At 51.4% G+C, this 14,998-nt stretch overlaps 1 protein-coding gene across 1 annotated transcript; it reads right to left on the reverse strand.

Annotated features, from left to right (window-relative positions):
- Window positions 1–1,854: 1,854 nt before the first annotated feature.
- On the reverse strand, window positions 1,855–14,631 carry RBBP8NL (RBBP8 N-terminal like; the record flags this gene model as incomplete). The annotated part of the gene is made up of 13 exons (XM_080354675.1): window positions 1,855–1,973; window positions 2,567–2,693; window positions 2,980–3,044; window positions 4,993–5,101; window positions 5,574–6,396; window positions 7,419–7,582; window positions 9,012–9,094; window positions 9,597–9,763; window positions 11,028–11,100; window positions 12,193–12,305; window positions 12,672–12,767; window positions 13,226–13,268; window positions 14,565–14,631. 13 exons carry the CDS (start codon window positions 14,629–14,631, stop codon window positions 1,855–1,857), a joined length of 2,049 nt encoding a protein of 682 aa, XP_080210801.1.
- Window positions 14,632–14,998: the final 367 nt, after the last annotated feature.

Consider the following 14,998-nt stretch of genomic DNA (forward strand, 5'->3'; position numbering starts at 1 on the left):
AGTTGTTGCTCTTTTGGATGGTCTAAAAGCAAACAAATGCTGAGACACTTGCTCTTTCAGATTTGTTTGGGATTTCAAATCCAGCCCCTGGCCTGGGCAAACCCAAGTGTGCTCTGAGCCTGGTTCTCTGGGAAACCAGTTCATCGGTCCAGGCATCCTACCTATATCACGTCACTGATGACATCAGAGCTGCCAGCCTGCCAGCAGGATTCGTCTGTTCACAGGACAACTTCTCGTTGGCTGGGTTGTGACTCTAAGGGTAATTTGAGGGGATCTTTTGGAAACCATTATGTAAAATAGTTCTTGTGCTGAACAGAAGTGCGGCAACAAAAGCGGTTTATCTCTGCAAAAAGCACAGATTGCTGGGTCTGGGCCACAGATGCCCCTTGAGATCATCAGCCAAACACCAGTGAAATCACGTTCCTGCTCTCAGGGACAGCAGGATCAGCCCAGGGGATGAGCCCACCCAGTGTGCTCCTGCAAACACGGCACCTCCAGCAGAACTGAACCTGCACATCGAAAACCTCCTGGGCTCCTTGCAGGTCTCAGATTTCTTCCTTAGAGCAGAGGAGTTCCTGTCTGAGGCTGGCTGCATATCACCAAATCAATAGGTGTGTTTATCTGTCAAGAATGACTTGAACAAGAGACTGACAAGCATAATTATGAGAATTAATGACTTCAGCAATTACCTGCGATTCTGCAACATGGTGTGGAGGGGTAAGAGCAAGCCAGGGACTAGGTAGGAGCAGAGTTTCCAGGGCTGGATCAAATGCAGTGTATAAAGTTTATTTTACTTCAGCCACTTGCTCAGAGGAGCCCTTTACACAGAGCTGACAAAACCATTATGCATTTTACAGTTATGGGATTGCCCTAACTATGAAATATGTGTCCCTGCCAGCCCCTCACACACGTCCTGCACAGAGATATGGAGCGTCAGCTGAAAACGGCAAGAAAAAATATAAAATAAAATAGAAGTCCCATAAACAAAAGTCAAATCTGTGGTGGTCTTGTGCAAGTGGAGGAAAAAAAAAAAATCTCCTTAAAAAAACCCAGAAATTGAAGAGTTCATTATTTTTGGCATGATGTCTGCACAGTTTGCTTATCAAGGGATTGTCACAGGGAGGAGATTATTTTATAGTCGCATAAAAGTTCCCTCCCTCCCCCAGTTCTCCCGATCCCAGGCTGCCTCCCTGCAGTCTGAGGGGCTGGGGCTCCCACACCCGCCTCTTCCAGCAGGACGCCTTGGGACCACCAAGCCCTCCCATCCCATGCTCTTCTCCCTGCCATCTCCAGGGCCATGTCCCACCTCCCTGCCCATGTCCTTGCTCCTCACTTAACTAGAAAACCATGAGTTTTCTCTCTAGACCAAATAAGATCCACATGTGTATGAGCCCTGGGTAGGGATTTAATCAATGCAGGTTTGTGCGTGGGGCCCTGCTGTGTCCAGCTTGGTCATCACCCTTCGACCAGCCACCTGGATGATGTCCATGGAAGGTGGGGTCTGGATAGTCCATTCTCCTTGCATGAAATCCTAGGGAGGAACATGGTGCTGATGCAGGGTGAGTGCTGTAAAGGTGTCTCCTGTTCCTAGCACCAGTCTGAAGGTCACGGCACTGCTCCATCAGCAGTGACCTGTCAGCTCCAGGTACCACCTACACCTTGCCCAGCCTCTCCCAGGGCACCGACTGAGGATTTTCAGGGTGTTTTACTCCTTGATGAGTCCTTACGAAATCCCCAGCGCCTGGCCCGGCTCAGCAGGAGGAGCCACTCTCCCAGCCTGGGTGGGATGCTGAGGTCTCCAAGTCCTCTCCTTTTGTCGGCAGCGTCGGTGCCGCTGCTCATCCCGCCCCGCTGCTAGCTCTCCTCAGAGGTGTCGTTGTGGGAAGCAGAGCAATTCTCTGGTTCCTTTGTGATCCCCACTGAGCACTGCTCCACTTTGACTTTCTTTCTTCCTCTCATTGACTTCTTAGCTCCTGCAAACAGCAAGGTGACCGCAGGAGTTAACCACTTATCTCAGCAAAATGAAAGATTCCACTGTATCACCTTGGGCAAGCATTTTTTTGCAGTGTGAAATGTTGTTCAGCCTGAAGAACAGAAGGCTGAGGGGAGACCTTCTTGCTCTCTACAACTACCTGAAAGGAGGTTGTAGCATGGAGGGTGTTGGTCTCTTCTCCCAAGTAACAAGCAATAGGACCAGAGGAAATGGCCTCAAGTTGTGCCAGGGAGGTTTAGATTAGATATTGTGAAAAATTTCTTCCTGGAAGGGGCTGTCAAACATTGAAACAGACTGTCCAGGGCAGTGGTGGAGTCACCATCCCTGGAGGGATTGAACAGACGTATAGATGAGGTTCTTAGGGATGTGGTTTAGTGCCAGTGTTACGTTAATGGTTGGACTCGATAATATTGAGGGTCTTTTCCAACCAAAATGATTCTATGTGCTCAGTGGAAGAGCACCCTCCTCTCTGTGACAGGGAAGGTGGCCGGTGCCCTCGGGCGTTTCTCACAGGAGCCCCTTGGGAAGCAGCAGAAGTTGTAGCCCTGAGCATAATGAACTCCTCTTCCCTACCTTTTGTCCAGGGATCCTGTCCTCTTTTTCTCTTCTTCTGCAGTGCATGAGCTCTGTCTTTGGTGCAAAAATATTTCCCATCAGCCTGGGCTTCTTGTAGGATGTCATCTTCATACGGGGCAGCCACCTACATCAACAAGAAGAGCAGTTCATCTACAAATTAACCCACTTTCCCTGGGAGCTGATGACCTGGTGGCATGGCTGGGGACCTTTGTGACCATTGCTACAGAGTGGTGACAAATATTCAGAAACCTTTATCCTTCAGCAGCAAGTTGGGTAACCGAGGAAATGGGGTTTGGCACCTTGTGTAGGAAGGGCTGTCACCTCCCAGAGTGAGCTTGGGTCAGGACAACCTGTCTTACACCTCTTGGAGCTGATGGCTTAAGCTAATGGGCTGGGGAGAGCAAACGCACCTCGCTGTCCGTTGTGTCTGGCTCATCAGATTCCTGCTTCCCAGACTCAGCATCATCATCATCATCTAAGGAAACACAAAAAGAAGGGTTTTCTTTTGGCTGTCAGGGAACCTGACAAGCTCACAAGCAGATGCAGAGCTGGTGGTACAGCCTCTGAGAGCCATCAGGGCAGAAAACAGATTCAGTAATAAACTGTGTTGCAAAGCAAAGGCACTTTGAGCTACATGGCTTGAGATGAAAGTTTGTGGGAGGTCCAACAGGGCTCTGTTGGGGAACCAGCTCCCAGTGAATCAGTATCTGTAGGACTTTACCATCCCAAGGTTGCAAGCGCTGCCCTGAAATCCATGGCCACATGCAGATTGGGAACCTGAGGTGTATTTAAAACCCCCAACTGTGCCATGTCATTTGAGACCCAGATGAGGAGGAGCGTGTCTGGGTAAAGAGGCCAAAATGGACAATCCTCAAGTTTGCTGCCCATGCTGGTTGATGGCTCTTGGCAGGGCACATGTGCCAATGAGCAGAGGAAGGAAAGGTGGGGAAGCTGCTTCCCTGCACAGCAAAAGGATGTTTCTGCATGCAGGCCCTGGGGCTACACAACCCCAGACATGCACCTGCATGCACCAGACACGCACCCAACCTTTGCACAGAGCCGAGCTGCCCTGGTCAGTGGCCGAGCCTTGCTGGCGGCGGCATCACCCTGTCTGCACACACAGCAGCAACCCGTGCTGGCTGTGGAGGGCAGAAAGGGCTGAGGATGGAGCTGTGCCCTCCTCCGAGGGGCCGGAATATTCTAGGACCTCCACATTTCTTGCTCTTGACACCCACATCTATGCAGGGTGGGACTGTCGGCAGAGCTGCTCCTGCCCAGCTGGGAGAGCAGATGCTGCTGCTTTCAGGCACTCCCAGAGCCCCTGTATTCTGATTCCATCCTCACTTTATCCTTCCACAAGTTAAGGTTCACTAGAAAGTGCAGAAGTATTTGTGTATTTTTTCCTCGGCTTTCTGTCAAGCTTCAGGTGAGAACTGAAGAAAGTCCTGTATTCCCACACCTAGAATGTAATCAGCTGAAATTCTTCTGCTATGATGGTATCTCCTTAGCATGTAAATCATGGAGGACTCTTTTTTTTTTCCTACCGTGCAAAATCCTGCTCTGGAGAGTGTTCCCAAACTGCTCCGACACGCCCAGACCAACTAATCCAGGTGAGCTCAACTTTCTGGCCGAGCTGGTAAGGCTGGTTCTGAGCAGCTCTCAGCAGACGTGCGTCCTGCTCTGCTCCCTATGGCTGCTGCCTCCCACCCACCCGGCAAACCTGCTGCCCACATCCCACGGCAATCGGACAAGGAGAAAGCACCCTGTGTCCCCAGATTGCAGACACTGCTAGTTTTGGGAAAGGAAAGGGCTTCTACATGGGATGGAGCAGGGAAAGGGAGGAGAGCAACCTCTCCAACCTGCTGCAGGTACCAGCATTCCTCCCTCTGTGCTCAACACTCTGTGCTGTGCCAGCACAGGGCATTCTTTGGAGCAAGGGGGCACAGACAGGGATGTTTTTTCAGGGTTTTGCCAATAGGTCAATGCTAAACCAATCTCTTTAGCTGCTGGAAAACTCCATGCCACCCAGAAGCTGGGTGCAGGGTGCTCTGTAGGGTGTGCAAGGGCACCCCATGGGTGGTTCCTGCTCTGTGCGGGGCAGAGATGTTGGGCTTTACTCCAGAACAGCCAGGGTTTTCTCCCTACAGGTACTGCACCTAAATTTTGAGCATCCCTAGGTTTGAAAACTGAGCCCTCAAGGACAAAAGTGTCAAACTTAAGAGTTTCCTCAATGTCCCAAAAGAGCTGGGAGCACCTGCATCCCTGGAAGGGTGTCCCATGTGGGGTGACTATTGCTTCAGTCAGCAGGGATTGCAGGTGGTGCAGAGCTCAGCACAGAGAGCTCCCGGCTGTGAGGTACCTTCACCAAAATGCACCTTTTGCTCTTGCTGTCTCCAGTGTCACATTTTCTTGAAGCTTTTTACCTGGTTCTGCTTTCTGTGCGCTGACAGCCAGTCTCACCCCGGTCTCTGGAAGAGCCTCTGGTTTGCTCAGCATGGACTTGTTTGTTGGATGTGCCCGTGAGAAAGCGAGCTGTAAGACAGAGGGAGGGCAGCAGTCCCATCAACACCAGATATTATCTCAGCTATCGAAACCCTGCCTTTGCCAGGCAGGACAAAAGGGCAGTTCCCAGCCCCTGCATCATGACTGTGACACCCGTGGGGATGAGCATCGCCGAGGCGTTTCTATGCGCTCGTGACGTGTTACAGGGGAGCCCAGCGCCCTCCTGCACTGACTGGCAGGGACGGGTGCAGGTGCTGCTGCATACTGGTCCTTGGACCTGGATGGAAACCCATGGATGGGCACCAGAGGGGAAGGTGGGTAGGGAACAACAACCAGGGCTGGACAGCCATGGCTTTACCATGTGCAATACATTCCTGTTGGCTTCACATGCAGCAAAGCCGTCTTCCCACAGGGATATTCACAGTGGTCAAAACAGCACCAGCACCAGGGCTGGAATCCCCGGGAAGGGACCACAGTTGATGTCAATAGGAACTGCACTCACCACAGCTGCTGCCTCCTCCTCCTCCTCTTCTTCCTCCTCCTTGACAGCATCAGGCAGTGCCCGGGTGGCATTGGGCCAGTGGCAGGGTAAACACAAGTTGTCCCTCTCTGCCCCGTGTCTCCCGCAGGGGCCACAGGCTGCTGGCAAGGCAGGGCCCTCCCTGGGGCTCAGCCGTGGGCTACCAGCCCCTTGGGGCTCCCGCCGGTTGTGCCAGCCCATTTCCCTGCCACGGCCAGAGTCTGACAGATCCAAAGGTGCGTCTGCACCATCGTCTCTTGTTGCCTCCACCTTTCCTCGGAGCTTGATGCTGTCTCGGCTCAGCAAAAGATCCTTCTCTGCTTTCCCATCCATGGCATCCTCCAGGAAGGACCTTTCCTCCTTGCATGCCGGTCTGATGCTCAGCCATGGGGAGAGTGGCCGCTCCTCTTGGACGGGCTTTGGGTCTCCATCAGCCCGCTGGTCGGGCTGGCACTGCTGCATGAGGAAATGCTGGAGCCGCTCCCTGTGCTTGAGGAGCTGCAGCTTCTCCTCCAGGTGCTGATCCCTCACGTACACCATGGTGGCAGGAAGCTTCAGCAAGGCTGCGTGATCTTCCCAGCCGTCATGCGACCTCGTCCTCCCATCGGCATCTTTAGACCTGAGCAAATGGCTGGAGAAGCTGCTGCCATCCCGGTCAGCCGAGGTGCAGCTGCTCACCAGCCCCAGCTGGTGCAGGGAAAGGTGCTTGTGCAGGAGACAGAGCTGCTCTCTCCGTGCAGTCATTTTTAGGTTTTCATATGAGGGAGCAACCTTGGGGGAGTCTGGCTTGCTTGCTGTTAAATAACTAAAAGAAGGAGGAAAAAAATAATCAGGTTAATTAGAGCATTTTCACGTGATTTCTCAGCTCCAGCAGGTGACATGTGGTTTCTCCTGCTCTTTCTGTGCCCTGTGGCAGCCCTTGGCCTGTGCATCACTCCTGCCTTTGGGTGCTGTGCTGGGGAGAAGGGTCCTGGTGGCCGTGGGGGTCAGGCAGCTGGCAGTAGGTCTCCATATCACCATCCAGCAGTGCTCTCCTGCCCCTGGGTCACAGCAGCTTCAGGAAGGGGGTTGAGGGAGTGGGGGATGTAGTGATGGCTCATGGCAGTGCTGCTGCTGAGGAGTCACTTGTCAAACCTTGCCTTACAGCCAGAAGCATCCTAACTACCCCCACTTTGGGCTTTCCTAGTCCCTTGGTGGGCCTGAACACCTCCAGGGCAGAGGAACAGCCCACCCTTCCCTAATCTCACTCAATGGGAGATTTGTACGGCCATGGTAAGAAGGTTGATATGGTGTAAGAACCTGTCCCGCAAACCCAGTTCCTGCTGTCGCTGGTTATTTGGCAGCTTCCATGTGTGTGAGCTTTCCCTAGGAACTCTCAGCAGATCTACTCCCAGCTCTGAGAAACTGGCTGGCTCTACAGGTGAACTCAATAGCTTTGTTCATCCCTCTGCACTCCTTGGGCAGGATAAGCCCGGGGAGATGCTGAGCCCTGCAGAAAAGCCCATTAGAATAGATAAGGAGGAGCTGGGATTACTGCCTCCTGGGGGGGCAAGTCCTTCTCCTCCCCGAGGTGGGGGCACCCCATTTACGGGTCTGTCTGACAAAACCGGAGCAACAAGAGGCTGATTTCGTCAGACTGGATTCCAGTCATTTTTTGCTGGTGTAAACTGGGAGATCCCTCCTGCCCCCACACGGCTGTGGGAGAAGTCTGGAGAAGCTGGGCAGATACGGAAAATACTGACCACCGCATTGCCATCTGCCTGGTGGGACATCTGCAACGGGCCATGGGTCAACCCCACACCACCAACCCCAGGGCAGGGAACTCACCTCTCGAGGCTGGGGCTGTGCTCGCGCTCCAGTGGGAGAGGAGGCTTCCTCATCGGAGGGGACACTGCTGCCCCTGAAGGACTTTTCTCCAGGAGGCAGGGTCTGGAGCCAGGTCTCACCAGGGCGATGGTTCCGTGCAGCTGGTTGGCGATCCTCTGGGATGCCTGGAGCACGGGGGAGAAAGGCCACGTGAACTGCTCTGCTGCGCACCCTGGGCTGGAGGGAGCCTCGCCGAGCAGAGACGCAGCTCTCCACCAGTGTGAAGTGCTCTGACATAATTCTGGCCAACAGCTCAACTGTATTTGTATTGGTTTTCCCAGGAAATTTCCCCCTTCATATTTTCTAGCAGGATTTGCAGTAGTCTTTATTTTCTGATTGCACTGATTTGTAGTTCAGGATGTCTTGCGCTTCTTCTCAAGTCAAGCCATGATTCAGTGGCTTAACCAAGATAAGATCCTGAAAATTCCCCGACCCCTAGTCAGGCCACTAGACTTTATTTATGCGATCTTCTGGGCACACACTGGTTTGATGGGTCTATTTCCAGTGGAGTACCCAGCTGTGAGGCCAGGACATTATCATCTCCATCTGCTGTCATCAAAGGCTCACCACATGTTCTGACTTGATTTTTCCCTGCCCACCTGGAGATGTCACCAGCCCTTCCTGCAAACCCTATTAATTATCCTCACAGCCTGCCTGCAGCCTTACCAAAACCCCTTTTCACCTGCTCTTTCAAGTTTTCTCTGGAGTTCAGGTAAGTGAATCCTGTGCCAAAACAGAAGTGTCTTTGTGGGTGTGTGCGTGGGCTCGAGTTCCCACGATGGGGAACAGGGCTCCAGGTCCTGCAGTCTCATTTCCCACTGCCCAATATCACTCAGCATCCCTGAGCTGACACATAGTCTTTCTGATTTAAAGGCATAGCAGGCTTGCATCAATGCACTAAACAGCAACCACTGAATTCCAGGCCCTCTGAAAATACCAATATTCATTATACTGCAGATGAAGAGACATCTGCAATGGTCTTGGGCAGGGCTGCTGTTTTGTATTTGTTCTCAGTAGCCACAGCTCCCACGGTTTACATGTTCTCCAGGCTTTTTCCATTCATAGTGCTCCAGCTTCTTGTCTGCCCAGATAATGGAGAGCTGACTCTGTAACTCAGAATAAGCTACACTAAGAGGTGGCTCAGCCCAATCTCCCTTGGTCCTTCACTCCTCAGAGCTTTCTCCAGCAAGATACCCAAGAGAGGAACCAACGTGGTGGGCAGAGGATATAAGGATGCTAGATGTGTTGTGATGGAGGATAAACAAGGGAGCAAACAGAGATGTATATGCTCACAGTGGGGACAGAAGCCTTTGCCGAACTCCAAATACTTTGCTTGCAGTGAGTGGCAATTTCTACGGAGAGGATGCATCTGGCATTTAGTAGATGCCCTCCTTGGCTCTGGCAATGGCAAACCGCCCAAGTCTGGCTAATAGTTTTACCCCCTAAGTGCCTCCTACTAATTCTCTATCCTAGTCCACCTGCCTTGATCCAGACCAGATGACCACAGTGTTGGGGAGAAGGCCTGAGGACACCAGGCTGCTTCCAGCAACTCACCATTTCTGCGAGGCTGACTTCTTGGAGGACAGTGCTCGGGGAAGTCCTACTGCTTGGAGACCTTCTCTGTCCCGCAGGCTTTTCTGCAAAAAAAGACACAACCAGCCACCGTGACGGTTCTGCAGAGCTGTTGTGGGCTGCCCTGCAGCGTGCTAGAGTCTCACAGCCTCCTGAGGATGCTGCTGGCTGGCACCAACCACCTCCTCTTGAGGATTTCCAGCCAAAATTTCTGTCTGGCTCAAGCCAGCACCTGAAATAACGTTCCCTCCATTTCATGTGTGGGCAGCAGCAAGGCAACGACATGGTCTCTACATGAAATGAGTGGCAGGTCCACACCTGCAGAGCACTCGTCTTACAGTGAGGGCACCAAAGCACCCTTTTGCTCTAACACAGAGCAATGTGTTTGTCCCTTGACATACAGTTTCCCCCCTAAAAGCTATACTGGCCATGGCAATGTCCATCTGAGCTGCCAACAGCTTGGTCTTTGCTCTCCAGACTCTTTCCCAGAGCAGCTTTGCCCTGTGGCTCATGTCACTCTTCCCATCCCCAGGTCCCTTGAGGGTGGTGGGAGGCAGCAGCACCCACCTTCTCCCAGCTCGGGGCTCGGCACATCACGATGGGCTTCTTCTGCTCCCCTGTGAGCTGCTTTCTCTGTGCCAGCATTCCTGCTTGTGGGGGACAGTAACGCCAAGGGGGAGTTGGAGGTGGAGCTGCTTTCTCTGGATGTGACTCCTGGGTGTTTTGTCCCATCCCTATTGAAAAGAGAAGAACATGAGTGAAAGAGAAGGGGCAGGAGTAGGAAATCATTGCTTTGAGAGCCACCATACTGGGAGTTCTGAGTTACAGAGCCCAATATATAAATATACGCATTTATATATATATGTATGTGGATATACTGTATCTTCAGACTCACCTTCTTGCGTAGCAGCTTATTGCTGGCTCAGCTGCAGTCTGGAGCATGGGGCAGAGCCAGCGCGACAGCTCAGGCTCTCATTTCCCCACCTGGCTGTGGGTAACATCACAGGAAGCCACCACATTGGGCAAGCCAAAACCCAGCTGCAGCTATTGCAAAAGCTCTGTGAGAACCTGTACATCCCTGACTGAGCTTTCAGCCTGTGTAGGGGTGGATTCAGCATGGGGAAATGGGGACGGTCACCCTGTACCTTACTGAGCTAGTGGGGCTGATGCTGTCGGTCACTATGAGGGGAGTCACTGAGTCTCAGAGCCCCACGCTTAGGGCATGGACAAAGTCCTGTCTGGACCCTGATGCTGAGACATGGGTGTTTGGCTGGAAATCTTCCTATCCAGCAGACCAGAGAAGAGCAGAGCAGAAACTCTCAGTGCTTAGCAAACCCAGCCCAATCTAGAGCTCCAGAACTCCTTGGGCATTGGGGAGCACCAGGGAGCAAAAGCAGGAGTTTCTCTTTAAGTGTGCGCTCCAAAGAAAACACATTTCTAAACTAATCTCTTGGTGCTAATTCCTCTGGACTTTAAACCCTTGAGGAATGAGCTGATTTGTATATATTGGCCAGCCTGTCATGTTCCTTAGCTTTCAGCACAACACGCTGCTGGGATATGAACCTGTTGGTACAGATCTCTCCTCCCTCCTAACCCGGGCTCAGTCCCCGCTCTCTCCTTCCCCAAAAACACAACCTGCTCCCTGCAGACCCTCCCTGGCTGCTGCGGGAGGGAGCTGGTGCCATGGAAAAGACATAGAAGCCCCTGGCCATGTCCATGGCCAAGGTGAGCAGCCCCCTACAGGGGGATGTTAAATACCCTTGTTCCCCAAAAATTGAATTATTGCCTGCAGGTGAAGAGAGAATAAGCAAAGGTCAACAAGGACTTAGAGACCATTACAGGTATTTCAGTGTCTAGCATCTACAGGAATCTGTGGGAATTAGATGCTGAAATATCCCTGATAATGGCACAGTCTGGACACAGCTCTGCTCAGCTGCAGGGATGCTTCTGTCCTTACCAACACTCCTCATAATGAATAAAACCCAGGTGAGTGCTTACTCAAGACTCCGGAGCCTCTTCAGTTCTTCCTTGAGAGTTTTGTTCTCTTCCCTCAGGCGGTTCGTCTCATTAGCTGCAGAGACACAAGTTGTGCTGTGGATTCAGGCACTGCAAGGAGAGAGCTGATGCCCCTCACATCTCACTGGGGTGGGCGGAGGAGGAGAGAATGGCACTGGGCTTTGGAGGGATAGTGACCTTCCTCCCTTCTCTGAAAACACGCTGGGTGCTATGGGATAAAAAGGAGCAACTTTCCAACTCGAGTTTGCTCAGGACTAGGGGTCTGCTTGGTGAGGAGAGTGTGACCCAGATGGGAAGGTGGCTGTAGCACGGTGGGACGGGCACAGCTGGCATCCTTACAGTGGGTACCATGGCCGCATCCCATGAGAGGGTGCTGTGTTCAGGGGAGAGCTGGGGGCCTCAGGGGTGATGGGATGAAGAGCAGAGGGAGCTGTGAGTACACAGCAGCCAGGCTGCAGTGAGCGAGAGCAGACATGCTCCCAGGCAGGGTGGGCGGCTGCTGCAGAGTGCTCCTGCTCCAAAGCAGCACTTGGGGAGTGATGGCATAATAGGGGAGATAAACCACGGGCTGCTGGCACTTCTCCATCCCTCCTAAATGCCTTATCTCCTTTACCCCCATGAGCCTCCCTGGGCCAACCAGATCCCCAGGGAAACACACCCTGAGCCGGAGTGGTGCTGGGAGCTCTGCCAAAGGCTTGGGAGAGGATCCATCGCACGTGCTGCCTGATTTCCATTTAACCATCCTGAGCTGCTGCTGGGACTTCCCTGTTTTTGCCAGTGTTGCTTCTGCGATGCCGAATGCATCTTTTATCCAAGCAGCTGACATGACCTGGTCAGCCCAGGGCTGCTCTCAGCATGAGCATCTCTCATTTTTCTGGAGGTGCAGAGGGCTGTGACCCCCCCAGCTCTGCCACTTCGTGCGAGCAGTTACCTCTGCTCGGAGAGGACATGGGCTGCCATCTGCAGTCCTGACCAGCTCTGATTTTTCAAGGTCCACACACTCAAACTGGCTCCCTCCCTTCTCCCCATCCCCAAGCCCCTCCTGGTTGCCCAGTCACTGGCTTATGTGCAAATGTTTGGGAGAGGCATTAACTGAGGAAAGTCCCAGCCAGCCAAAGCCGAGCTTACAGCAGGCAGTGGTGCTTACTGAGGATGAAGATGTGCTGCAGGCTCTGGAAATGCGAGGTCTCATACTCATTCTGCTTCTTTTTCGCCAGCTCCTGCGTGACCATGCATCTGTCGCAGAGACCCGCTCGCAGCCTGGAGGAAAACCCACGAAGGCAACTTGTTACAACACGGTTCCCATCAGGGAAATAAGCTCCTGCCCTCCCCACAGAGAAGTGTGAACACCCAGTCCATCACTCAGAATTGCTGAGAGGGGTTGTTACCCATGCAGCCCAGCCCTGGCCCTTCCAAGCTCCCCAGATCCAGCCCCACCATCATCAGCTTAGGAAAACTCCTCTGCATGTGCCCAGGCTCCTCCAGCTTTCCCAGTAGCTGAGTATGAGCAATAAAGAGGTTCAGGTGCTACATCCCCTTCCTGGGAAGACAACAAACCTTAAACTCTCCCCCAGGAGGGTGCATTCACTGCCACCAAACAGCACTCTGCTGAAGAAGAAATCTTACCTGTTTTCTAACACCTTCACATTTTCTTTAAGGACCTTCTGTTGTTCCCTTAATTGGTGATTTTTAGCAAACAGCTCTTCAATTCTCTGAGCATCGCTAATTGAAGAAACAGAACAAAGAAAAGAGGGTTGTTAAATTTCTCCCTCAAATCTGTGCCTTTGTCTGCAGTGCCCTCTCTGAGCCCCCTGTGCTGCTCACACCCATATGGCTGAAATGCTTTTGCTTGTGTGACAGGAGGGAAAACAAATGTATTAGAATTCAGATGCTGCCCTGTGACACCCACCCTTGGAGTTAGCACCTTGCTTTGTCCCAGTTTATTTCTTCCCAAGAGATCATGCACCCCTCAGAACGAGCACCACTTGGTGGGAAGGGAAGGTAAACTGGAGGTGGGCAGCGATCAATGGAAGCCCTGCCTGCGCTGAGGACTTGAAGGGCAAAAGTCACCAGTCTGAATTGGCAGAGCCAGAAAGGCAAACGATGCTCTCTAAACCGGGGGAGCAGAAAATGAAGTGGCATAACCTCCGTCCACCCCCGTCCCACTCGGTGTCACTCACCGGCACTTCTCCGTCGTCAGCTCCATCAGCTTGCTCTGCAGACCTGCGATCACGAACAAAGAGGTGGGGATTTATTGCCAGTTCCACAGCGCTTCAGAGATAAAATACACCCATGGAATATCAGGAAGGTACCTGGCTTTGCTGAAACCTCATCAATTTACAAACCTTATTTCTCAGAAGGAATAACACATTGCCTGTGTTAAGTAACACCACAGTGTAGTATAGCTGGAAAAATTGTACAAAACATGAGCACATTTTGTATTTCCAGTATTTAATGAGTCTGCATTTCCCTCCCACCTCCAAAAAGTTTGTTTCAGTTTTGTTTCTACTTATTTCTCGTTACAACATGCATTTCCCAAGTGGGCAGTATTTTATAACTCTCAGTGCTGCAAAGCGTCTTGGAGAATATTTACGGCTCAACAAGAACGGCTTTCATTGATGGATCTGCAGACGTTACATCTTGTCAAATCCATTTTATGCAAAGTAGATGTAAACATGTGGTTTAAATTGCTCAACAGTTTCTTCTAACTCTCACATGGCTGGAAATTACACAAGAGAAGAATGAATTCATAAGCCAGAATCCTCCAAAAGTGCTGTTGTTTTGTTCATAATTTTGATATTGAGAATTATTCTAATAGAAAAATAATTGGATTTGGCATTTGTTTGCTTAACCTGATGGTTCTTATTTTAATAATATATGACCTGAGGAATAATTTATTCTTTAGAGGCATAAATTATCCAACCTGTCTCTAAGGTTTTCTTCAGCAGAATCTCACACTCCTACTGCTTCTGTTTTATAGATTATTACATCTTTCCACTCTCCCTTTGATCCTTCAGTATCCAAATATACTCCAACCCATGTGGCGCAGAAAAGATGCCCAGTGGGTGTGCATGTCACTTCTGCAAAGCTCCCAATTCCCCTTTATCACAGACCAGAGCAGCAGGAAAGGAGCCCAATCCCCTGTGATTAATCCTTGGAGGAACTGGGATTCCTGCAGGTGGGATGTCTCCAGGGATATCAGATGCAGGAATGCCTCCCCTCCCCCTTCTGCTCCTCCTCCTCATCTAAAAAATTACTGATTTTATCAGTAAACCTCATTGTCCACCAGGGTAAGACAGATAAACCGTAGCAAGGTGCCACTGGATGGTGTGGTACCCTGAGGGCTGTGACCCTGCATCCTCATCCATCCCTGTGGGTGATGCTCACTCAGCCCTCATTCCCAAAACTCCCCCATCCACACCCCGCTCCTGCCTTCAGATGATCTGAAACCAAACAGATCAAGGTGGCCTTACAAAGGAATGGACCTCGTTTTTAATGAGACTTCTTATATCTTCTTACCTTGGACCTCTTTCTCATGGATTTCTTTGAGTTTATTCAGGAACTCTGCAAAACTCTCTGTGGTCATGTTCAAGGCTGTGCCACACACGTCGGGCTGCTTCGAGTGCGAGGATGTCCTTTCGTTTCAAATTACTCAAGTTTCAGTCTAAAATAGAAACAAAAAGTCCAATAAAAAGAAAGTATCTTGTGTATGTGATGTTTTGCAAAGTCCTAGAAAGTGGAATCATTTGCTAAACCACATGCATGCATAAAGCAGCAGGCTCACCCAAGGATGCGTTTTCAGACCTGTCCACCCTGCCTCAGCCCCAGCCTGGGGGCACCAGAAAAGTGGAAGAACACCAAAAGCCCAGCTGAAAAAGAATAATAATAAAAAAATCAGGCTTTCCCTCTACTTTTTGAGCTGTTTAAATCACATTTATCTGGGATGAGAAGGG

Source organism: Nesoenas mayeri (genome assembly GCF_963082525.1).
Source record: "Nesoenas mayeri genome assembly, chromosome: 16".
In the NCBI taxonomy this organism is placed as follows: Eukaryota; Metazoa; Chordata; class Aves; order Columbiformes; family Columbidae; genus Nesoenas; species Nesoenas mayeri.